The sequence below is a fragment of the Haliaeetus leucocephalus genome, unplaced genomic scaffold, assembly GCF_000737465.1.
Source record: "Haliaeetus leucocephalus isolate CR32 unplaced genomic scaffold, Haliaeetus_leucocephalus-4.0 Scaffold273, whole genome shotgun sequence".
In the NCBI taxonomy this organism is placed as follows: domain Eukaryota; kingdom Metazoa; phylum Chordata; class Aves; order Accipitriformes; family Accipitridae; genus Haliaeetus; species Haliaeetus leucocephalus.
The window spans coordinates 11434992-11460723 of NW_010972709.1; the positions used below are offsets into that span (position 1 = coordinate 11434992).

The 25732-nt window shown below is 50.9% G+C and overlaps 2 protein-coding genes across 2 annotated transcripts in view; one reads left to right on the top strand and one right to left on the bottom strand.

Annotated features, from left to right (window-relative positions):
* Positions 1-6118, top strand: part of STK4 (serine/threonine kinase 4) — a 48682-nt gene extending 42564 nt beyond the window's left edge. The window contains exon 12 of the mRNA XM_010569800.1: positions 2863-6118. Coding sequence (XP_010568102.1) covers positions 2863-3021 — 159 coding nt within the window. The 3' untranslated portion in view covers positions 3022-6118. The remainder of the gene's footprint in view (positions 1-2862) is intronic.
* A 7256-nt stretch (positions 6119-13374) lies between these two features.
* KCNS1 (potassium voltage-gated channel, delayed-rectifier, subfamily S, member 1) lies at positions 13375-20961 on the bottom strand. Its single transcript, XM_010569713.1, has 2 exons — positions 19971-20961; positions 13375-13830 (listed from the first exon to the last, which is right to left on the bottom strand). Exons 1-2 carry the CDS (start codon positions 20934-20936, stop codon positions 13375-13377), a joined length of 1422 nt encoding a protein of 473 aa, XP_010568015.1. The 5' UTR covers positions 20937-20961.
* Positions 20962-25732: the final 4771 nt, after the last annotated feature.

The following is a 25732-nucleotide window of genomic DNA, read 5'->3' on the forward strand; positions in this document are numbered from 1 at the left end:
TTTGGGGGGTTTTTTTGGTTGGGTTTTGGTTTTTTTTTTTTTCATTTTTTCTTTTAAAGATGCATGTGCAAGTGGAAGGACAAGCTGAGTAATAGCCCAGCTCAGGTCCCAGGGCTCATGTTGTCGTGGGCCTGAAGCACAGCAGGAGCAGAGGGCTAGGTGTCCTCTGCGACTGCGTGGGCGCTTGGCTCTCATTAATAATTGAATGCCTGTCAGTCTCTCGTCAGCTCATCTGTGGTGAAGTCACATTCTGGACCTTTTACTAGTGTTGCCCTTTGGCTTCTCTGCCTCTTTTAGGAGCAGCATGGCATTCACAGCCACGCTGATGTTATTCCAGATGAAAACTCTGTAATTAGTTAATCCTCATCAACACACAGCATTGCACACAGGATGTGTTTCTGTGCTCTTAGAATTTTTTTGCACTGCATCGACTTGCCTCACTTCCTTCTCCCACCATCCCCATTCTGTTTAACCCATGATCAGTCTCCTTAAGTAGCTACTTTGTCCTGCATTATGCATCTGTGCAGGTAACCCACTTCCCAATTTGTTCATTTTAATATATATCTGTAGGCTTTTGCCCGCTCCAGACTTATCTGTACTCGAAGCATCTTCCATAGTATTAGCCATCTGTCCTGACAAACACACAGTCCCAGGAATTGTCAAAGCCATTGTGTCCCTTGGCAAGCAGTTGCTTACAGTTAACAGAAAGACTTTGTGTGTCAGTATCCATGGAGGATATACCATGATGTTAGATCATTCAGGAACATTAATAGGGCAGGTTTTTCATCAGACTGCCACGTTCTCAGGGACTGGAGAGACTATCGCTATAAATCCACTCTGCCCTCTGGTCTGCCAACTCTGGCAGTTTGTTTCTGACTGTAAGCAGCACCCAGCACTTTGGGAGGATGGTGGAGAAGGCTCAAAGGGCATCCATGGAAGATTGCAGCCCTAGGACAATTTCTGACGTCTAATAGTTGGCTTAAGCTGTGAGCGAGGTATTTTAGATCTGTTCCAAAACTCTCTTTTACTAGTCTAGCACTGGGTGCTCTGGGAGAGCTGACAGCCATTTGCTCTGATATAGCTGCTTAGTATATATGTTCAGTACTTGAATTAATGTTTTCTTCTTTTTTGCATTTTTATTTGACTGTTCAATTCCCTGGACTGTGAGGAAGGGGGATGTTGAATAATTACCTGCTCCATAATAAATCAGTGTGAAAAGGCAACTGGTGCCATGCATCAACTTAAACTGCTGTCTGGTAAAGTTGCATTAATATGTATAAATAATGTATATCTTTGCGGAGCAAGTGCTTTGTCTTTCTAATGAACAGTTGCCTGATTGGAGAGGCCGAAAGACTGTATACCCTTGCAAGAAAGGTTTTGTTTCATGTGTGCCTAGATTATTAAAGTGGATTCGTGATCCTGTAACTGCAACTAGGAAGTATCTTATTTAGCAGAACATGCTAAAGAATTTCAAAAGACCTTCTGAGAAATCAGCTAGCGGATGACTTTGTGGTTTGGGGACGGCTATCTCTTCCACCTCAGGAAGAAGGATCAGGATTGACATATTTTGGTATTCATATACATTTTAAGGACTGATGCCAAGTACCATTAAACAGCCAGTAATTCAGTTGTTGCCTTGTAATAGGCATCAAGCATTTCACTGTGTGTTTCGGCTCAGAAATGGCTTGGAGGATAACAATGGTAGCTGACTAATTAACATCTAAACCAGGACAGCAGCATCGCTTGCATTTAACTGAAGTAAAGATAGGTCACTCAATTATGACATTTGTTGAAAGTCTAGAAATTGACACTTCTTTGTTCAGAAAAAAACCCAAATTATTTTATGTGTTCATAGTACCCACAGCAGGTGGTCACTGAAAGCAGATGGTGCAAACGGTCATTCCCATCCTGCTGCAGTAGCTGTAAAACGGTGCCTCCCCTGTGTTTCTGGGGGTCACTTGGTCTTGGATGGGAAAAGGACTGATGCTTAGGTGAACATTTGAAGCACTTCCAGTGTCCGTATTTTTTAACATTATCATAAAATCCTGTCTGTTCCACAGGTTATAATATTACGTAAAGGGTGTAGCTCTGGACAATCTAGACTGTCCCAGGCCACACTTGGCATCTCTAATCACAGTATTCTATGCCAGTTCTCAGCAAATTGGCACATGCAAGAGAGCCAATTAAACAAAGGGCAGGCAGATAGGGAATTCAGTGAAGGGAAGCTTGTCCAGACTAGCCTGACATCTTCATGTATACAGTAAAATACAAATTGTACTTGCATATTACATCAGTATGAGGCTGACCCAAAGTGACCTATTGTGTGTGTTCTGGGATTTCTAGCTTGGAGGAGTCTGAATTCCTCACTGTGATTGAGGTTCAGCCTGACTGTACATAAATGCGGATTGTTGTTTTTTCAAATGCAACTTTTGACAATGATTTTTTTTTTCTTCCTTTTCTGTCTCCTTTTGTCACTTAGCAGAAGGAAGTTTAGTTGCAAGGAAAGGGGAGGGGGAGAGAACTTCGTTCCTGTTCCATCTCAATACAATATTTCTGTTCTAAGCCTGCAAAATGAAGCGTTAGAAAAACAACTCAATGGGGGAAACATTTCACTGGTTGTTTTATACACTCAGGCTGTCACTGAACAGAGCATGTAATGTATCTGTAAAATGAGCAGAAGCAGCCCAGTATCCTGAGGCTCATGCCAGTCTCGCTGAGAGCAGCAGTCTAGAGCAGAACTATTCCACCTTCTCCTACTGGGAGATGCGTTGTGACCATCAGATGGGTAGCAAAATCCCTGTAGATGTGTGGATGGTGGCTGTACTGATGTCGATATCTGTTCTTCTTCTGTCTCCCTGCTAGCTGAAGACTTGGAGTGTTGATGAACTTCAGAGGAGGCTCTTAGCCCTGGACCCCATGATGGAGCAGGAGATTGAAGAAATCCGCCAGAAGTACCAGTCAAAGCGACAGCCGATCCTTGATGCCATTGAAGCCAAGAAGCGGCGGCAGCAGAACTTCTGAGCCGCTGGGAGAATAATCTTCCATCCTCAAACAATCAGCTCCTTGCTTTTACGACTACTAAACAGATCGATTTCTATTGAAATACGCTAGCAAAATAGAGGGCAATACTTCTGCTCATTTATTTTTCCATAGCACCTTTGTGAACTCAGGAATGCTGTTAAGTGGAAAATCCTGATGGTATGTTTTAATTTTAGACATATATTTAAAACATTATTCCAAAGGAGTTTTGTTACTGTTTTTAGGGGGACTGTTTTTGAATCAGAAGAACAGATAGAAATAGGCTAATGAAAGTTGGCTCACTCTCTTTTCAACTGAACTTTCAGTAGTCCGTTTTGTTTTAAGTTAATATGAATTGTGGTATTTAATGGCTGCATCCTTTGTGGGTTTTGTTTTTGTTTTTCTTTGTGAATGCACAGACTCAATTTCAAGCTGTTAACTGTATCTTTCTACTGTTAAGGTACTGCTAAGTTTTAGGTCGCTGAAGAGAGCAGGTGAGAACATGTACAAACTGTTCTAGCCTTTTGAAAGAAACTTAAATCTCATTTTTTAAAAGCCTGTAATAAGCCCCATGCCTTACACTGTGTGCTTTAAGCAAGTGTGGTTTCTTCAAGACCTCAGTTTTGTCCTCTTTTTGTGTACTTTATGAATTAATACGAGTAGATAAAGCATGTTGTGCCTCCATCAGAAATTACATTCTGTGATTTAAAATCCACACTGACTTAAAACCAAAAGCCAGTCGGTGATCTGATTCCCCTTCGTCTGTCTGTTTGGAAATGTCCTTCAGGGAGACCCCGCTGATGGTGCAGTGCTCGGAAGATGAAACTGTATTCGAATGGGTGGAAGTTGTGTGAACCTCTCTCAGGAATTAGGTACTTCTTCTGTGTCTGAGAGGACTTAAAAATCTCCACAGTTTGTGAAATATTTTATAGGCTTCATTTCAGATTTACATCTTTAGATGCTTGAATAAAAACTTAAGTTCAGAATCCTTCACATTTCTGCAAGGTTTAGCACATTAGAAAGGTTGAACTGAAATTAAAGACTTTGTTGAATTAACGAAGATGTGCATTTGTGGTGGTGGAGCAAAGGTGGAGTTGATCTGGATGAGAAGGCAATTACTGATGTCCTACTGGAAGAGATTCAGTCTCTTCTCTTCCAGTTCCTCTGGATGCTCTTGTGTTCTTTCTTTACATTTCCCTGGCATTCCTGCCTGGTATAGCTCAATCAACAACAATGTGCCAGCATGTACAATCGCTGTGAGGATGGTGCAATTAACTCACGCCAGTAGAGTGGAGAGTAAAACAGAAGAAGCAAAGAGCTTCATTGCAGGGCAGAGACCAAGTGATACCTCTGCCCCATGGGCTGTAATAGCAGACGCATGTAGTTTTAGATTTATCTAGCATATGATGAAATATTTGGACAGAGCAAGTATTTCTACTGATGTATTTTTATTTTGCTCTGATAGAGGGAAGAGTTTCCATGTCATTCTCTGAAATAGGCCTTGGTACATCGCCTAGATAATTAAACTAAATAGCAGTGTCTCCTGAATCAAATGCTGCTAGAGAGGTGAAGTGTTCATTTCACACCTCTGTAGGCTCTTTTTTTCTCCTTGGAGCAGACTCTTGGCTACTGTTAACAGGTATACTCCATTGCTGTGAAAGGAACCAAGCCATTTTTACTCCCTCTGCAGATCTGGTTGCATCAGTTTGTCTCAGTTTGATACGCAGTGCAAACACAGCTGTTCCAGAGATCAGCAAACCAGCTGTCCCTGAGTGAAAAGGGAGGCAGTAAGCAGTGTATCTAGGGTGCTGCTGTCAGAGTACCTCCTGGGATAACCAACAATCTGATAGCCTCAAGTACTGGGAAAGTTTTGAATTGGGAAACCAAGTAATTAAAAGGTTCATTGTTGTTAACGGACTAAAATCCCTTAGTGTGGACTCTCTAATGAGGTCTAGTGCAGTGCTGTGTGAACACCAGGGCTCATACAGTGCTCATCTGGAATGTGTGCAATACATTTTGCCCTAAACATGTGTTTATTATAAGCAATATTTGTTAGCATCCTTTGCATCAAAGAAGCTCCCACAACTTAGGAGAGAGTTCTCTGGTGAAGTGTTGGATCTTGTATTAGACACTTGGATGGGTCTGGCCCAACACCTCTGGTGTGATTGACATGCAGATATGTGATGTGGTAAATTGTGCACTGCTTGCATGTGGCGTGGATCAAGCAGATTCTGCTGGGAGTAGTTTTACCTCTGCACTGTGTAGGTAACTTTCTAGTGACTGGAGGGCATTAGAAAACCCAAGTTTTAGGTGAAACACCCCAGGGTGGTGTCTATTGATGGAATATGCAACCTGTGACTGCTGTAACTGAATGTAAGCACTCTTGAAATACTCTGCTTTGCTAATGTGATTGTCTTAAAATACAGCAAATGAACCAAAATAAGTAAAACTGGTCCAATGGCTTAAGTGTCTTTGAACCTTTCTTAAATGCGTGCAGTGGCTGAGACTTGATGTTTCTTGCACTTGGAGCTCTAATGCAGAATAATTATTTTCTCCTTCACTGATTTTCAATCTATTAGAGAAAATAATTCCCTTTCTGGTCCCTTTGTAGAGTGTCTGGGAGCATAGTACCTGCTCACTTCTCAGAGAATCCTCCAAGCTAAGAGCAAGGCTTGTACCATAAGAGAAAGCTGTTCCGACGAAGTTTTTAAGCAAAAAGCTAGCTTAATTGTGAAGCTGCATTCATGGGCTCCTTGGGTCCATCTGCATTGCTGAAAGTGTTCTGGACAAACCATTATCTTTTGCTTCTAAAACCTAGAGATACTGAAGATGTCAGTCACGTGAGACTTAAAAATGTGAAGTTTGTAGCTTTAACTTTTTTGTAACAAAGAAATTAGCAACACTGGCATAAAGTGCTGACTTGAAAAGCTATTTTGTAAGATCTGGCTGTTTGTATATAATAGTGTTGGGTCATTAGTTTGTATATGTATGAAATAGTAACTTTTATTGCATTGCTCTGAGTTTGATACAGGAGATTTTATTTGATCTTTCTCAAATATCTTGCCTTATTTGTTCAAAGGGGCAAATAAACTATCCTTACCTGAAAGCATCAGTGTCGTGACTCATATTTATGCGTTAAAATACTCTGGTTTATTCTTGCTTATCAGGACAGGTTTTAAGATGATGTGCCTCTAGTCAACCAATGTTATGCAAAATTCTGGAGGAGCATACAAGCTTTAATAAACACAAGCAGAAAACATGTCAGATACACATTTTTGAACAGGCGATTCTTTAGCCTTAAAACATTAGTAATTCTGCACCTCAGGGAGAGATTTGCTTCAGTTCAGGGGCAGGTCTGCGTGCTGCTAGCTCAGTGACAGTTCAGAAGGCCACGCAGTGGAAGTTCAGGCAGTTTCCCCGCAGCGAGGAGCGTGGGCAGCCTGGAGCTGCAATCGCACAGGAGATTGATTTGCCCCAAGGGGTGCTCTGGCAGATGGGGATGGTGAACTCTGCTGTAGATACTTGCTATCTTTGCTCTGTTATTTCACACTGCAGGAACTTTCCTGAGCCTGCAGTCAGGTTTGGGACTAGGTACGTATCAATTTATTCACCTTCCTACACAGCAGGTGAGGCTAGAGGCTCGCTCACCTAATTCTGGCTGACTTGCTGCACTTTCAGCCTTCTAGCTCGGAAAAAGATGTTGACAGTGAGTGGGTGCTGCCTTCCAATGGTGAACTGTTGGCTTCTATGTGGTTTCCCTGAGCAGTTACTAAATCTGTCCTGAAGGGATGACTAACCGAAGCAGAGATAGAATTCATTCAGGAGTCAGCTTTGGTTAGCAATCCTGGAAGAAACAAAATAGATCTGAGCTTTTAAATGTGAGGAAGGAGTGTGGAAATCAAAGGAAGGGAGACTGCGGGCATTTCTAGTAACTGGGAAAGCCTGGAGCTCTTTCATATTCTCAGTAACGTTACCAGGATATTGTGGAGCCCCAGCATGAAGGGAAGGTTGTACTCGCAGTGCAGCAGCAGCACTGCAGCCGTACCAAGGGAGTGTTCATGTGCACTCCATTCATGCTGGGAGCAGTGCACCTGCTGCACAAATATTAATTGCATATAACTAACAAAACCAACACTGACAAGTAGCCATGAGCTGGGACTGATGTTTTGCCAGGTTTTTCTCCCCCGTGGGGGGAAAAGTCAACTTCCCACAAAGCCCGTAGCACCAGCAGTTTTTTTCTCCTCCTCCCATAATAATTATCAGTACTAAGGTACAGGTGTTGCTGTGCCAGTGTCCTTTATGCCCAGCTACTCTTCCCTACAGCCTCATTTTGTCCCATTTCCTCTTGTCCACAGGCCAAAAGTGTCTGAGCATGTGCTTTAGATAAATGCTTTGAGTGTTGGCTGACAGCCCTGACTTTTGAGAGTTGACAATTTTTCATTGCATTAATCACTCTGGCAAAATTTTAAAGAGTCAAACCAGGAAACGCCCATTTTGAGACTGAAAGTGACTTAATTGCCCTTTAATTTAAGAGTCCAGGAAGACAGCCAACTTGTTTAAAAACTTTAAAACAATTCAATTCCATCTTCGAAGCACAGTCTGTTTTGCTCCCCTCTAGGTTGTCACTATTCAAATCAATACAGCACTGGAAACAGAGAGAGCCCAGAATCCCTGAATCCCATCCAGAGTGGTCACAGCAGCAGAACAGCTTCTTGCAGACCTGCCTGTGCACGAGCAACCCATGGCTGAGCTGTAGGGTGGCCTTTCCTTAGCCCCGAGAGGCTCACAGGCTCTGGACCATCACTCGTTGACCGTAGAGGGAATGATCTTGGAACAAAGTCGCAGGGCAGTTTTCCCTGTCTGCTGTTCTCACCAGATTCAGGGTCTGGCTGTGAACATGCATTGCTGGTGCTGTGCTTCCCTGCATGTCTGACCTGTGTTTTTCATTTCCTGAAATTGTGTGACCTGTCTAGGCGTATTTGGTTAACTTAATTCCACAGCTTCAAGGCTATTCATTTAGCTATCTCAAAGGGATAGAACAAAAGCCTTGAGTTTATGTGTTTCCTACAACTAAGTTAATAGCTGTGGTTTGGATAAAGGCTGAAGTGAACCCATGAATATATGCAGACCTTGGGGCTTTCTTACTGCCAGGACAAAGTGTTTTAGCATAATTTTGTAAAGAAAAATTTGAATTACAGCACTGTTGCTCTTCACTGGTCTCCCTACATAGTTCAGCAAATACAGGATTTACAAGTAACACTGATTTAACAGGTACATAAGCAGTCAGCTCTGATTTTTCACTCTCTCCGCTGAGATCAGCAGGGCTGTAGAAGCCTATGAGCAGGAGAGATCCCAGAAACGCTGCCAGCGAGGAGTCTTTCCTTCCTACAGATCAAGCCCTTCAAAATCTCCCAGTTTTCCAATAACCAGCTGAGTGCACAGACCATGCTCAGGGTGGTCACAGATCTGAAAGTTGGCAAAGGAAAAGAAGTTTTAAACAAAAGTAATGAAATTTACTTTGTCTCTTTGAGCGGAGTGGTCTAATTCTCAGCTGTGAGAAATAGCTTGATAAGGTCACTCCTTAATCACCATTCCCTGGAGGCTAAAGAGTCACTCTTTCATCAATCATTTTGTGAGTGTGGAGAGCAGGTTTTCTAGAAATAACCTGATAAAGTGTTTAATTGATTTACCCACTGTACCAAATGAAAACACAGTCACTCTCAGGAAAACTGATTAGGGATTAGCAAAAGAACATGAATTTCCTACTTGCCTTAGAAATAGTAAGTCAGACCAGTCCTGGCAACCCATCACTGCACAGAAGTGTCTTGCTAATGCGAACGTGGGCTGTGATCACCCACTCCTTTGGTGCTGGGCACCTTCCTGCACCCAGTTCTTCCCTGCTCTGCAGAACTCAAGCTCTGCTAGATCTGCTTGCACAGCAGTGGGAGGATTTTCCTAGTGCAGTTACTCATAGCCATACAGATCCTAATGTCTTCACAGAGAGCAGGAGGCTAAAAAAAGAAAACGTCTTTCGTGGCTTTCCCAAACCCAAGCTTGGAGCTCTCACACTGAGAGCTGCCCTTTGCAGCACAGTGGAGGGGCTCACGGGAGGTCCTGCCTTGCTTTTAACCCCCAAGTTAGGGGAGCTTTTGCCTTGGAAAGATTAGCAGCATGTGGATTTTTATTTTTTAAAATGGAAAAACTCTCAGAGGAATAAAGATTAAACTATTATTAACCCCTCCTATCACATCTAGCAAAGGAATGCACTTGACGCAGAGAGAGCAGCAGTATATCTTCCCCTCTCTGGCCAGCCCCCTGCAGACAAACAGCCTACAGACACCCCCCTCGTTTCAGAGCGTCAGAGAGGCCACTTAGAGCATCAGGAGCTAGCTCAGCTTTTTATGCTGCCTTCAGGATAAAGAAGGATAAAGCCTCAGCAGCATCAGAGCACAAACTACACCCCCTGAAACAGAGAGCCAGCTTCCAAAGAGCAGCCACCCCCTTGAAGTAGCCAGACACACTGGTGGGATGTTTCCTCCGTGGAAAGAAAATTGGCACTGGGCTTGCTCAGCTTGGCTAGGGATGCTGCTCCTTGTGTGCTCAGCCTCTGCCTGGGGGCTTAAAACCCTCTGCAGGTGCAAAGGTATTTCCTTAAGCAGCCTGGTGCTGTGCAGTGCTATTCTTGGGGCTCTTCTAAACCTCCCAAGGGGCTACTGAACTTTTCAAAGCCTACAGGCAGTGTTGGCCAGAGGCAGCCTGTGATAATGTAGCTTAATTAGCAATAGCTCTGCTGACGATCTCAGTCCCTATCATGGGCAGTTTGCTGGCTGGGCACTGGAAGCTGGTCTGAGCTTTGCCTTTGCAGCAAGTAAAGTGGTGGAGGCTGGATGTGATTAGGGCCACTAAAGCTGAGGGGATGTTCTCTGTGCCAGGAGATGGGATTTAAACACAGCTGTGGTATTCAAGCAGCTGCTGGCCTGCACAAGCTAGCCTGAATTTGTCTGGGTGGGCTTCAGCCCCCCTGGCTTTAATGTTTGGAGCTAATGAAAGCAGCAGGGATGAATGGGGGATGAACGCACCTGTGAGTCTGATGGACCAGCTCCTCTCGGGTCTCCAGAGCTGCAACGGGCTATATCCCCTCCTCATCCCAGGCACTGATCCACTGCCCTTGCTAACAACCACAGCTGCAAGCAAAACAGCTGGAAAGCTGACAGGGAAGGTGCACACACATCCTCCAGCCTTCTGCTGGCAGAGGTGTGCCTAAAACATCATTTAACCAAGTCAAGCAACGAACACTTGCTACTTGAACTATATTTTCTTTTAAATTAAGTCTTTTCTACTTTTAGTCCAAAACATGACCCACGAGCCAGGGGTTAAAATTAGTTTCTTAAAACAAGAGTGGCTATTAGGGGGAATAACAGCCAGCTGCTGCTCCTTGGCTCCCAGCACTGGGTTTGCTCATGCTGGTGGCTCAGCTCTCGCGTCCCTTGGTATTGCTGATCACAGTGTGTGTGTTCCTGCAAATTTCTGCTCCTCCCCACGGGCTTCCCAGATTTCATGGATGTGTAACAAATGGAATGGAGGACAGAACCATGCTTGGATGGGGCAAGCTCTTTGCTTTGGGAATCATCCTGCATTTTTAATGTTAATTGCAATCCTTTCAACTCTAAAAGCTGCTTTGCACTTCCCTCCCTCCCAGCCACGATGCCTGGCTCCCTGTGCTGCTCTTCCCAGTGCCCCCTGGCTCCGACCCATTCCCTCGCACCCCGGGGACGCCCCATTCGTTGGACATCCAGGGAGATGGGTTATCCAAAATGCTCCAGCTAGGATGACACCAGTGGTCCAGGCACAAGGACTAGCTGTCACCCACCATGTGGGGCAGGGATGAGGTGGGGGCTGTCAGGGTGGGAGCCCCAGTGTGCTCTGAGACGGTGCTGGAGCTGGCTCATGGGGACCTGTAATCTCACCGGGAGCAGCCTGGCTGCTCCTGCTCCCCGGGGGCTGCTTGCACCGACCCACTGACCCGGCCCCAGCTCAGCCGATGTGCTGCATGAGCACAGGCGTGCCGAGCTGCCACGAAACAGAAAGCCAGCCTCCAAAGTGGGTCACTTAGGTCTTTAATAAAATATACAGTATGCATCCCATGCATAGATAGAAAATTAATTTACATGCTCTTTTAATTATTTGCATAATGCTTTTTAATTGATACATGTAATTTAGTCTTCACATTTTAATACATTTTGCTACTGGAATATTTATGGGCAGAAGGGGAAACTCCTTCCTTATTTCAAGTAACAGTGCAGCGGGAGCTGGTCGGAGCAGGCAATGGAGCTCACCGGTCCCAGCTTGAGTAAGAATGAGCGCAGAGCAGACCACAAACTGTCGATACTGGAAGACTCGATGACGCCAGGAGCGTGAGCACCCTCCCATCCCGCACCGCTGTTTCTTGGGGACCCCTCCCCGAGTCCCACTGGGGTTCAGAAAGGCTGGACCCACATTGGCCTTGGCTTGTCTTTTTTTCCCCATGATCAGCAGATTGTTACAGGCAGAGCCAGCACCGGCAACTGCAGCTGTGCAGAAAGCCAGCCAGGACAACTGGTGGCAAACATCACCAAGCAGGTGCCCGGGGCCATCCTGCAGCCATCAACATATTTTTGAGCCAATTATGTGACTGCAGGGTGCACATTTCTCCTGATTGGAACAGGCGTTGCTGGGTGTATTCCTCTGTGCACAAAGGAGCTGCACGATTTCCAAACAAGAGAACTGTGGGTCAAGGAAAAACTCCATAGGGAATTAATGCTGTGCTGGGAGCAGCCCTGAACGTGCTCAGCCGGGTGGGGGATCCAGGTGGGAAGGAGGTCCGGTGCGCCAGGAGGACCTCCCTGCCGGGCTGTGAGGTGCTCGGAGGCTGCGGTGATGAGGAGCAGTGCAAGGTCCCCTCTGCCCCAGCTCTCCCGTGGACATGGGGGGTGCTCCCTCCCTGCAGAGGGAAGGTGAGTGCATTGGTACCCCGGGAGCTCAGCTCCCTGCGGGGACAGAGGTGATGCCCGGGGCAGTGTGATTCCCCTCCTTACAGCACTCCTGCCCCTGCCTGGCCCCAAGGCAGGGAGGGACGAGGCAGTAGAACGAAACCAGGCTGGGGGGTTGTGGTGATGGGGACCAGGGTATATGACAAACCCAGCTGGCTTTGGTCATCTCCACCCCATCATGGGCTGCTGCAGCCCCTGGGCTCCCTGGCGGCTCTTCCCACAGTGGAAATCACGAGCATATGACAATGGCAAAGGCAGCTTCTCCATGCCCAGGAGCATCCCCCCATGTCTGCTCCCTGACAGCCCTTTGCAGGGACTCAGCCTCCTCTCTGCCCTGGGGACTGGGTGCCAGCAGCCACAGAGAGCAGCTGCTCCTCCAAAATAAATGCCCCACAGCATGGGAGCCCCATGGAGCAAAAAAAAGCTTGGGGGGGAAGAGCCTCAGCAGGGGTGGCCCCTCAGTTCCCCCAGCTTGATCCCCTCCAGCTGCTCCTGCCTTGGAGGACAGCATCCCTTTTGCCTGGTCATCCCCAGCTGGTGTCCCCCCTTCATGGACAGTGCTGCCGGCCATGCCACGCTCCTGGCACAGCTTCAGATCCTTGGGGGCTCCTGGCTGTGGCAGCACAGGGAAGCAACTGAACCCCAACTGCAGTGGAAGCAAGGTGAGGTCCAGTCGATCCCACTGCAGGGGCTGGGGACAGTGAGGCTCACACTGAGCTGGACACCACCTCTCCTCCCATATGACTCATTTCTGACCCCCTTTACCCCATGGCCAGCGGGGCAGCCGAGCCTTTTGAGGCTCTTTGCAGCTGGGGGTAGGACGAGGTTGGGGCTGGAGTTGATGCCGATCTGGCACAGGACCTGCAAGGGCAGCCAGCCTGGGTGGACGCTGCCTCACCCTCAAGCTATTTAACCTCACCCTGGATAACACAAAACCTCGGGGCAGAGGAAAACCCCCTTCACGCAGCCGGGGCAGTGCCTGATGAGGGGTCACCTGTATTTCTTTTTTTTCTCGCTCCCTTTCTGGCAGGAGTATGTCCAGCCCCACAGCCTCTGTTTGCAGCCATGGGGGAGCATGGCTGTCGCTGGCTGAGGGCTGAAACACATCCAGGCGGACCCGGCCACTGCGTCCCGGGGGCTGGAAGCAGCCGGCACCCACTGGGCATCTCCTCCAACCCCTCCTGTCCTTCACTGGGGGTTTGACGCCAGGCGCGGTGCGAGACGGGAAGAGCCTGGCTCCTCCGCCATGTCCCGGTGTAACAGCCGTGCCATGCTCACGGCGAGTGAGCAGGTCCCACGCGCGCCCCGGTGCCACGGCACAGTGGGGTCAGGGTGTGGGGTGGGCGCCGGGGGTCAGACCGCGGCGGTCGGGGCTGCCTCTGCCCAGGGAGGACTCGCTCAGAGCCTCTGAGTCTCGGTCGTGGCTGGACATGCTCTCCGCGTCCTCGGGGTCTTTCTTCCCGCTGTTCCTCACGGCCGCCTCCAGCGCCTTCTGCTTGCGGTAGAAGTGGGAGAACTTGTTGAAGATGATGGTGATGGGCAGCGCCACGACCAGGATGCCCCCCAGGATGCAGCCCGAGGCAGCCAGCTTGCCTGCCACGGTGACGGGCACCACGTCGCCGTAGCCCACGGTGGTCATGCTGACCGTGCCCCACCACCAGCACGCTGGGATGGTGTCAAAGCCAACGTCTTCCTCCTTCTCGGCGGTGTAGGCCACGCCAGAGAAGACGGAGACCCCCACGGCCAGGTAGAGCAGCAGGATCCCCACCTCCCGGTAGCTGTGCTGGAAGGCAAAGCAGAGCGGAGGTCAGTGGGGGCCACCGCACCCATCATGGCCAGGACCCTGGCACCCCGCAGCGCAAATACAGCCCTGCATGCAGACTCCTTGCATGCCTCCGTCAGGGATCTCGATGCCTCTATCCATCTCTGCCTCGGGATGTCCCGCTGCAGGGCCGGGCTGGGACGGGTCGGGGGGTGCATGGGTGACCCACACCTGGAGCGAGTGGGGCAGCCGGGAAATCAGCCCTGGCACCCACAGCCGCCCCTCTGCCCTCCACCAGGCTGCGAGGAGGAGGCAGTGCCAGGAGGGAAGGGGGAACCTGTGCTTCCCAGCCAGGGTTCCCAGGCAGAGGCTACTCCCCTGCCTCCAGCACTCACTCTGACCTGATCTCAGCTAATAATATTTAGACACGTTTTCCTTTTATCTTGGCAGATCCCCAGAAACCACCTCTGCAGAAACCCAGGCAGCCTCTAAGTGAAGCGATTTGTGTTTTCCCGAAATGCTGGCGCTGCGCTCACAGGGAGGACGTGCGCCTCTGCTGCAGGCTCAGCTCTAGCTCTTCAGCCCTGGGCTCCTCGGCTGCCAGGGACCCCACAATCGGAGCCCCAGGGACTCACCTGCTCCCTCCTATACCCCAACACCATCTACAGTCCCAGGGTCCGTTTAACCCTTTGTTACACGCCTGGGTAGGAGGGATCAGGGTGCTCCAGCTAGCAGAGTCCAGCAGGCTTTTGCTCTTATGTGCTGGGGAGGGATATTGCACTCAGGGGACGCAGTTCTAGGGAAGGCAGAAACTACCCCCTGCCCTAGTTTCTGTCCCCTGTGGTTCCATTCCTGGGGACACTTCGACCTTGGGGTTCTAGGTGACTTTAACCTGTGTTTGAGCTGGCTATAGGACACCAACAATCCCAAAGTAACATAAGGCAGTCCCTGGCTGGGCTCACTGCAGCACGGCTGCTGCTGCTCTGTTGCTCAGCCGGGCTGGGCAGCAGCTCCGATGGCCCTGCAGCACGTCGCAGCAGGGTCAGCCTCCGTCCCTCCCCCAGCACCCATGGGTGCAGGAGCCAGATGGGGGGGGGAAGGCTGTCTTTGCACTGCCTTGTTGCGGAAAGAAACCTGGGTGGAGGCAGCCAGTGCTTCCCACTCTGTTCCAGACACCAAATGAAATGAGATTTCACAGCTACTAGAGGCAAAACTCTGGCTGATGTGACTCGGGAGGCACCAGCCTGGCAGTAAGTTTCTCCTGGCTCGGCACCCCAGCCCCAGGGCTGGGTGACAGGTTGGGGGCTGGCCATTGGCACCTGCACAGCACCCAGTAAGCCCCGGCGAGGGGTCTGCAGGACGGCCTGAGGGCAGAGGGGCTTATTCCAGGGGGACAATTCTTGCAGAAACTACTGTTTCTGAGAGAATTAAATTTTCCTTCCAGTTTTGCTGCTTCTGCATGGGAGACTCAAAGTGAACCTCTGAGCTGACATGAATCCAAGCAGCCCTGCTCATCAGGTCAATCCAGGGATCCATCCAACACCAGTGCGGGCTGGTCCCAGCACCCACCCCCATAGGGTGCCGCATGCCCCGGCTCGCCAAGCCCCACCCTGAGGGGTCTGGGAGCCCCAGTGGGAATGGGGCCATGGGACACCCAACCTCCCAGTTGGGTGCGTGGGACCCAGGGGTACAGACTGACGGCAGAGGTATGCAACACTCCTTGAAGAAACCGTCATTTCTCTGGTTTCAAACTAAAACATTCGTGTTGCAATCTTTCTTTGGATATTCTTAATTTTTTAGCAAAATATAAACCTGTGCCAAAATCCTGGGGTGGGAAAAGGCAGTGGGTGGTTAGGGGACAAGGCAGCAAGTGACACAGGGAAGGGGACTGCCAGAGGACAAGCTGGGACCAGGCAAACCGCCATGGGCCAGCACTGGGCCAAATCCAGCACCCAGCTCCTGCTCCTGCCCCATGGTTGGCGAGGTGTGAGCCGAGAGCCCTGCAGGCAGCAGGGACGGGGACCCCCGGCACAGCCTGCTCTTAAAGCCCTGCAGACCAGGAGGGGACCGCAGAGCCCCAGTTTTCTGGCACGGCCAGGCTAACCACCCACCAGTGCCAAAACCACCGCCATCCTCACAGCTTGGCTAGTCCACTAGGTTTTTGTCATGAGTGAATCTCTTGGATGTTTCTGCTCATGGATCTGCCAGCTTGCTCTTCATCTTTTGGGGAAAGGAAAACAGAGCTCTGATCGTGGGGGTTTTTTCCCAGTCTCCTAATAAGCAGAGAATGCCTTATTGGAGACTACATAATGACTAAATGAAACAACATTTGAGCAAAGCAAACAGCAGAAGACGTGGGAAAAGAGCTTCCACCATCAAGACGAGACACAAAGGAGGTGGATTCGCCGCAGGGAGCGAGAAGGCTTTGCTTAGACTGCTGGCAAAAGCTGCTCAGCTAATGCCAGTAATACCGAGGGGAAATAATCTCCTCTGCCATCGCCTGTGGCTGCAAATGCCCTGTAGCAGCTCTGAGGGGGCTCCTTGAGAAGGACAAACATCTCAGAGCCACTGAGTTTCAAAGATGTATCACTTGGCCATGAAAGACTTGCTCCTGGCTGGAGCTTAACTGTATGTCTGTACGTCCCAGCTGGGAAGCAGCAGAGCCGAATAACCTTATACATTTTTAAAGAGTATCAGTTATGGCCCTGGCATGTGTCGGAGGGTGAAGGCAAGGGGGAAGTCAGGCAGCTCGATAACTCCCACTGCTTATTTTACAAGCAGGGTCAGGGCTTGCAGCACAGGCGAGGCTCCAGGAATCTCTCAGCTGATCCTCAGGCACTGGCTGCCACCTATTTGCAGCCATTTATCTCCAAAATGTGTGGTTCACTCATTGATCCAGGGGCAGGCAGCTGCAGCTGGGGTTTGGGTGGGATGCAGGCTTAGCAAGCAGCCAGCCTTGGAGGAGGCGATGCTGGGTAATAAAAGGCTCCAGCAAAACAGCCACCCCAACAGCAAGCTCTTTGGGCTCCTGCCCTAGCAGGAGGTCTGTCTGCCCTTGGGACAGCCATGGGCCATGCATGGGTTCCCTCCCTCAATCAAATGTGCATTTTCCTCCAGTACAGCAGAAAAAAAATGAAATGGAAGAGCCTGGTTTGAGCCTGGCCAGAGATACCAGCGTGGGGACCAAGCACACAGATAGCCTGCAGCAGCAACAGCAGGGTGATGCATCTGCCGTCTGGGGACGTGGCAGCTCTGGCTTTTCCAACCTATTTGTGTTTTTAGGCCCCTAAGGGGACAGACAGCAACTCCTGTAGATCTCTGCAGATGCCTAAATTACTCAGTGCCTAACACCTATTGACTGCTGGTGGGAGACAGGCACCAAACCCACACCCGGGGAAGCTGCAGTAACGGCCACGGATGTCGTGCGCGGCAGGGAGGAAGAGCAGAGATGTGTGGGAAGCCTTTCCTCAATTTAAATAGGACCTGGATCAGGCCCCATGCAATCTGAAGACCATTCAGAGTTTATGATGCACAAATGGCAGAAATCCTTCTGCTAGCACTTTCATGGGAGGGGAACAATTACTCAGCTTGCCAGACCCATCGCACCCGCTTCCTGGCTGTTAACAGCCTTTACTCCTCTGCTGCTGCTTTATGCTCTTGCAATAGGAAGTAAATTATGATTAACAAGTTGTAATTTATGTGCCCAGTAAATCACAACGCCAAGCTGCTGCGTCAGATTTGTGTCTTCGCTCATCCCCATTTACAGCTGGCTCCGGAGTCCCCAGGAAGCAGCACTTTGCTGCACGTCACTCAGTGAATCAGTGGCTCAGCAGAGACTGGAGCCGGGACACTGCCAGCTCCCCGGATCTCGTCTGCTGCTTAATAACATGCAGATGATCCCATCAGTCCCTGCTCTGCTGCAATGTGTTGTTCATGCTTAAATGGAGCACAGAAAGGGTTCAGGGAGCCCTTCCCACATGTACTGTTTTATCTAAATTTTGCAAGCAGTGTTACACGGGTCTGTCACTTGCTAATTGCTCTTTCAAGGTGAGTGTTCAGAAGTAAGTATGATGCAGGTAGGACTTCAGGCATCTTCATTTCAAGGAATCCTCCGTGGACCCTGTTTTCAGCCGGCTTTGAGGATGCCAGGAATTTTTTCCCCCCACTTACTCTGATCATCTGTGGGCTTTGCAGGATTAGTGCTGGGCTGGGCTGGCCCTGCTTCACAGCAGAAGTTGGCAGAAGACCTTTCCTGCTGCCCATCCTCATCCCCAGCCACACTCAAGGGTTGCTTTTCTCCATGGCTCACCCACGGGAACGGGTCCAACCCTGGCAGGCGAGTCCTGCTGACACCAGGACACCCCATGCCAGTCCTGCCACTGCTGCAGCAGCGAGAATCGGGGTGTCCCCAGCCTCAGCTGTGCCCACTTCATCCCTGCGATGGCCCTTCAGTGGGAGCAGCACCAGGAGCTGTGGCTCTGGCCCCTGCCAAGCACTGAGTGTGAGGAGAGCATCCCTTTGGATGAATTTCAAGCTCTGTTATGAAGATTGCTTTGTTGGTCATTTGTTTGACACACCATTTGTTTGAAGGTGGAAAAAGCACAGGGATATTTGCATGAACAGTGCTTGAAAAACCAGTCTTCTGGATTGAATGTGGGACCAGAGGCAGTCCCATGAGGAGAGGACACGTTTGCCCTGGTGACCTCCTCCCCGTGCCCAGCATGATCCCTGCGTGTGGTGGGGCATGGGGCACATGTGTTGCTCTGCATCTTGGCTGGCTCTAGGATCAGCTTTAAGATTTCTCTTGATGTGGTCGCCAAGAATCAGAGACAAAGGCTGAGTTTAATTGGCCTCTGCAGGAAGCTGGATTTTCTGCATAAGTGCAGGAGGTGAGGGGACAGTTTCACCTTCCCCAGATTCAGGCACGTGGCCCTCAGCACAAGGGGGATGGAGGAGGGAGGGATGGTGGGGGAGAGCAGAGAGCCGTGCAGGGCACCGTGGCTGGTCTGTGCTGCACAACTGAGCTGCAGCGATGGAGGTCTGGGCTGCAGCACTAGGCTGGTGAGGATTTCATGATAACTTCATGCTTTGACCTGTGTCACAGCTGCTCTTGGTCTGTCTAAGGAGGCTGGGGGTGCTGCGGAGGGGGTCTGGAGAAGCACAGCCTTGGGGCACACCATGGAGGATGAAGACCTCCTCTTACCAAACCTGCAGGGGTGCCACCTCTTGGCATGCCTGGACCCTGGTCCTTCACTGTCTCAGCATCTCTTCTCAGCATCTCTTCATCCAGCTCTTCCTCCTGAGGACCACACGGTCCTGGGGCCAGCTTCCCCCAGCCTTGCACACAGTGCTTTCCCCAAGCTTTTCCAGCAGGCTGAGGGGCAGCTGCTGGTAGCGCAGGCTCTGCTGTGGACATGCACCCTGCCTTGGGCTGGTTGTCCCAGGCCCTGCAGCTAACCACCCTTTGCTTTTCTGTTGCTGCTCTGTGCCCCCCCATGGTTAACCATGTGCCAGTCCCAATCTCGTCATACCCTGGAGCACCCAAGCATCAGCTCAGCTGCACCAGGATCTCTACATCTCCCTAGATGGACAGACACGGAGGGGTGGACGATGGCTCCCGACCAGCTGGCAGCATGCCCTTAGGAGGTTCCCCCTTCTCCCAGACTGAGGACAGAAGCAGCTCCAAGCCACACACGCTGGTGCTGGCATACCCAGCAGCTGCTGGCTGGCCCAATCCCTGCTCAGCAGGGCGCTCACAGCCCAGCTAGGCACTGACCCACTTCTGGTGGAATATCACTATCCACCCATGCATGGCTGAGTCCATTCCAACACCGTGCAACTGGGCTTGCACACCATGGTGGGGAGGGAATGGCTAAGTCCCTGGAAGCACCAGTTCTGCATGAAGCAAAGTCTGCAAGCAACGGGGTGAATTGCTGTTCGCGCTGGGTGGGTGTTCAAAGAGGACTCATGCAGTGCTCCTCACACTTGGTTGCTTTAGCAGACACACAAGCCAACAGCCCAGCCCACCACCCCAAGCAAGCTTGCCAGACACCACCCAGAGCTGGTAGCTCACCGGGAATGTTCACATTCCGCAGCTGTACCAGAGGTCTCCTTCTTAACCAGAGACTAAGAGTAGATAAGGAGATAGAGAGCCAGTTTACCTTTAAGGTGGCCCCCAGTGACCTCAGCCCGGTGGAGTGCCGAGCCAGCTTCAGCACCCGGAATATCCTCATGAGCCGAAACACCTGCACGACCTTGCCCAGGTTGCCCAGCTCCGAGTCACTGCCCATGGTCACGTCCACCAAGAGGGTGAAGTAGAAGGGCAACACCGAGACAATGTCAATCAGGTTCAGTGGGTGCTTGAAGAACTTCCTGGGGTTGGGGGAGAGCAGGAGGCGGGAAGTCACTTCAAAGGTGAACCAGGAGATGCAGAAATACTCCAGCTTGTGCAGGACGGGTTCATCGAGCACGTTGCCGTTCTCATCCACCTCCTGGTACTCGGGCATGCTGTGGATGCACATGGTGGCTATGGAAACCAGCACCACACTGATGGACACGAAGCTGAAGAGTTTGCTGGGGATGGAGTAGCCGGGGTTCTCCATGGTGAGCCAGAGGCGTTTGCGCATGTTGCCGCAGCGCAGCGTGCTGTAGCGCAGCAGGTCATGGTTGATGTCAGAGATCTCATCGGGGGACGTGTCCACGCTGCTGACCTCGCTCTCCTCGTCCCAGTTGTGGTGCCGGCTCTCCAGCTTGCGCTCGTGGTAGCGGTAGCTGCAGCAGGAGTCCAGGAAGAACTCATTGATGCCCCAGTACTCGATCTCCTGGCAGAAGGAGAAGACGCACAGCTCCTCCATGACGTGCAGCTTCCCCGTCTGGTAGAAGTGGAGCACATAGAGGAAGAAGCCGGGGTTTCGGTCAAAGTAGAACTCCCTGGCGCTCACGTCGTAGTCATCGCAGAGCTGCAGGATGGACTCCTCTGAGTCGCAGGACAGCAGGCGTCCCAGGCGGGTGTCGGGGAACTTGGAGAGGGCACTGGAGCTGAGACGCCTTCTCAGACCCCCCACGTTGATGTTGATAACGTCCTCCTCAAAATTGGGACCCCAGTAATTTAAGGTCTTGTTGACCATGATCAGCAGAGCGGGAGCTGGTTCCACCTGCGGGTGAGACACAGCGGAGCTGGAGGGCACGCAGGGCTCCCCCCAGTCGATCCGGGAGCTCCTGGGCAAGGGGGGCCAGAAGCACCCTGGGGAGTGAGGAGGGATGTTTGCATTTTGAAAAGCGAGGACCAGGGAGCGGGGAGGGGAGAGAAACTGCTTTAGGCAGTTGTACTTCTGTGGTATGGAAGGAAAAAAAAAAAGCTGATGATTTTTCCAGGCGAAACTTTTCCTTGCTTTTTTTTTTACCTCTTAAAGTTTCTCCCTTTGCTGATCACTAATGGCCAAAGGAATGCAGTTTACTGCACCTCCAGCACCTCATCCATGGGGCTTTCCTCGTTCAAACAGGTAATTAGTCACTGAAGAGAGGATTTATCCCCCAAAGAGCCTCCCCCGAGGAAAAAAAGATCTCGTCAATTCACCACCGCAGTGATTCTGCCAGAGCTTTGTAGCCCAACTACCTATGTTGCTAATTAGACCTGGTCAAAAAGTCCTTAGATGGTGCAGTCTTCCCAGCAGCAAAGGCAGTTTTGCCAAAATCAGAGTGTTTTCACAGAAAGTGTCAGTTTTAGGGAGAATTTCAGTGAAATAAGTGTCAAAACAATTCATCTGCCTGCTTTGTTTCCTCTTGTGTGTTCTGTCATGTAAAGTATTATTTTTATAATGTTGAAACACAACAAAAACATGATTCAGAATCATTGATGACTCTGAATTAAAAACCTGTACATTGGCAGGGAAATAAAACCCAAAGTTTTGATTTCTATTGTGTTTCGGGATTCTTAAAAGTTTCAGGGAGCTGGGCTTTTCTATCCAGCAGAAATTCCATTTTCTAATAAGCAGCAGTTAAAGCATCTAACAAAGAGAAGCATTCCCACACCTTCAAACACATCTACCCGTCTTGACCAGAAGCTTAGAATAAAAAGGCAAATAAAAAGGTTTGTGATCTTCTTGTGTCACCCTGAAATCAGACTTCTCCACCTACCTTATTAATCAAAACGTCTGGGGACGTGCGGAGCAGCCCTGTACCCACGCAGTCTCCCCGCTCCTGGCACGGGGGTGTTGGGTGTCCTCAGAACGGACACTGCATTTCCTCTCTTGGTTGAGGAATTACATTTTTCCTCACGCATCAGCTACTATGGAAAAATCCCACTATTAGGCATGACTTGCTCCTGAGCTCTGCTCGCACTTCAGGGTCACCGCTGGTACCAACATGACTTCTGCAGCCACTGATGCTTTTGCTGCAGTGGTCACTGAGACATTTGTGACCTCCAGACTGGCCTGTCTCCCATCCCAAAGGCTTCCCTCCCTGGTTTTAATCAACCAGCTGCTTCTTAGAAAAATCTCTCACCTTCTCTGTCCTGTGTCACCCACTGAAGTTTTCAAACTTCTAGGTGACACAGGGACAGAGGCCACAGACAGGCAGCAGGAGCAGAGGGAAAAGACTGCAGCAGCCCCCACGGTGATGCCGAGGTGCCACCAGACCCCACACAGGACAGTCTGACAGCAGCCACCGAGGACCAAGGCCAGGTCAGTGACACGAGACGGGTTCCCCTCAGCCCAGAGGAATCCCAGTTCCCCTGCGGACCCCGTTGCACCTCAGCCCTGTGTTGTTCATCAGACATTTCCTGGGGCTTATGGGGCAAACACTAAAGCAGGGGCAGGGCTCTGCATGTTTTCCAGTGTCTGAGAAACGCAGCATAAAAGGTTTGGCAGACTGGGAGGGACCTGGGGGACATTTTTCACATCTAAATCTGGAGGTCAGAGCAGAGCCAGAGAGGAACAGGTACCAGACTAATGGTTAGAAATAAACCCCAGAGGTACTTTTTTAAGCTGAGCAGGGCTGTGGGTGCAGCAAATGCTAGATTTGTGCAAAATAGTCTGGCAAAGGCATCTGCTAATTCCACTGCATCTCCGAGCCAGGGCTCCTTAAAGACACAGGCTTTGTACCACAAAGCCAGCGCTTCCCATTACACCATGTCTGGAGGAGGCAACCGGCTTGTAATAAGCCTCAGAGCTTAATGGACTCATTGTCTTGCCTTTCAAAGGCGAGGAAAAAAGAGAGACTTTTTTAATGCTTAAGACAAAAGCAAGGGAGAAAAAGGGGTGTAAACAGTCCTTTCCAGGGATAAATTGGAATTTCTGTGACAGATTAGCTTTTCCAGGGAAGACATCACACAGCCCATCTGTGGGGTGGGGATGACTAATCCAGGTTCCTTCCAGAAGGATGCTCATGCATTCAGGCTACAAACACACACACAGGGGCCGTGGGGGTGGGTCTGTGGGATCCAGTTTAGCCCACACCCGTCCTCAGCCTCTCTCCACACCCTCCCTATACAGCAGCTACTCCAGGAGACCAAGCCAAATGTCACCGAAATCAAAGGCAAGGTGGTTTGGGGGCTGGTCTGGGGCATGGGGCAGTCCGGCTGGCTACCGGGGGCTACACTAGGACGGCAGGACAAGCCTAAAGAGATGCTCCAGCTCAGCAGGACCATCCCCAGCACACGGCTGTGCTGTGCAGCTGCCGAGACGTGCCAAACCCTGAGGGCCAGGAGGGAGCCGGCTCCCACCTCTCTCCCAGCTCAAAAAAAAAAAAAAAAAGTGGGTGTCAGGACCCTGTAAGCCTTTGTACCCCGGGGAAATCCCTCCCTCCCTCTTCTCTCCATCCCTCCCGCGCAGGAAGCAGAGTGAGGAGAAGGGTCGCGAACTGTCTGAGATGCTCCTTTCTGATGTTCGCTTCTGAATACAGCAAATTACTTCTGCCCACATACAGCTTTCATCTAGGAACCTAAAGCAGCAATTAATAGTTTTATAACTCTTTTGCCTACTGGTTTCACAACTAGCTAAGCTCAGCTTTAGAACAAAACTGAGATTTGAACTAAGACCTGGTGTGATCTCTTCTGTTGGATCATCAAAGCATGTGCCCATCTCGCATTTGCAGGAGGGGTATCTGCTGGGAAACAGAAGCTTACTTTGGTAAGGTTGGGTGGTTTTTTGTTTTAAAGCACAAAGGACAGAGAATACAAATGTGCCTGTCTTGAATAATGTGAATTTGCAAAATTTCCATAAATGATTGGTAAAATAGAACAGATAAAGCCAGTCTCTTTCTGATAAATTTTGAAATATATTGTAAGCTATTTAAAAAGACAACCATCAGAATTACACAAGCCCCGTGTGAGCTGGGTGTTGGGTGTTCAAATGAGTATGTATCTTGTAGAGACAAAAATCTCTGATATATGCATTTATGACAGTAAAAAATATAAAAACAGATCAAGCATATCTGTAAGATATGCTAGAAGAGTTTCCCTTGACAACGTATTTTTTTCTTAAGGGCTTTCAAATGGAAGTTATGTATATTTATTCTAACTGGCAGAGGGGATCCAAGGGAGTGGGAAGGAAGATGCTAATAGACATTCAAGTGAGGATGCAGCAAGTGCAGGGAGTATTGCACACAGGGGCTTTTCCAACCAGGTACAATGGATTTAGATTAACAGTCCAAATAAAAAGCCCTGTACTTACAGCTCAGCGAGGCTTCCCAGCGGGGAGTCGTGTGGCTTGTCTCAAAGGAGCCATTAGAAATGCGTAGAGGAGGAGGAAACACTTATCCTTTGCCTGTAGCCCAGTCCTAAACGCCCTGTCACCCAGGGCTTGCGACCCTGCACATCCCAGGCGTGCAGGGCTGATGGCTGCACACCGCTGGAGAAGTCCTGCATGGGATGCCCATGGGGCTGCGGTAGGGCTTGGGGTCCCCTGCTGGGTACCTGAGGGAGGGGAGTGGGGCTGGCTGACCCCCCAGCTCCTGCAGGATTGTGTCCACATCAGCCACACACTAGGGCAGGACTGGGGAGACGCCTGCTTTCTGGGCATCCAAAAGTGCCCCTGCAGAGCCCCGTCCCCATCGCCGGGCGTCCCTGTACCCATCGGCCTGAAGATGCTCAGGCCCAAGGCCTTCCTTTGGCCGGGGGAGGGGGGGTGTTGCCAGGCGGGCAGGGGAGAGCATGGAAGGGGGATTCCCACTGCTAGCTGCTCCCTGCAGGCAGAGCATTAGCTGCTGCTGTACGCTGAGAGGCCACCAAAATGCTGAGGGCTGGGGATGCGGACGACTCCCTGCTCGCTTCGGGGTGCAGGAGGGGGCGATTACCAACAGCTCGGCTTTCCGCTGCGAGCGGGCAGCCCAGCGCCTGCTGCAGATGATGCCCTGCCCTGTGCCAGCCTCCGCTCCCAGGTCCCACGCGGTGGGCGCACAGCTCTCCGGAGGGGACCCCCGCGCCCTGCCCCGCTCCCCGGGGAGGAGGACGTCCAGCCCCCGCGGGGAGAAGGCTCCCGGGAGAGGGACTCTCCTACACGCGCCTGCAGAGGGACGGGGAGGGGTATCCCCGGGCTCCGGGTCCCAGCAGCATCCCGGGAAGCGGGTGCTGGCACGGCGGCTCCCTGCTCATCCCGGGATGTCGGCGTCTCGCTTCCCCGCTCGTCCCGGTGTGCCTCCGCCACCATCCCCGCTCACTCCCGCATGCCGCTGCTCCGGTTGCCCTCTCACCCCGGGACGCCGGTGCCCCGGGTGCCTGCCGCGCCCCAAGGTGCCGATCCCTGCAATGCCCGGGGACGCCGGTACCCCGGGTTCCCGGCGCCCCGGTCCCTGCTGTTCCCTGGGTTGCCGATCTCACGGTCCTCACCGCGCCCCGGGACGCCGCTGCCCCGGCTCCCCGGGACGCCGCTGCCCCGGCTGCCCACCCCGCCCCGGGGACGCCGCTGCCCGCAGCACCCCCGGGACG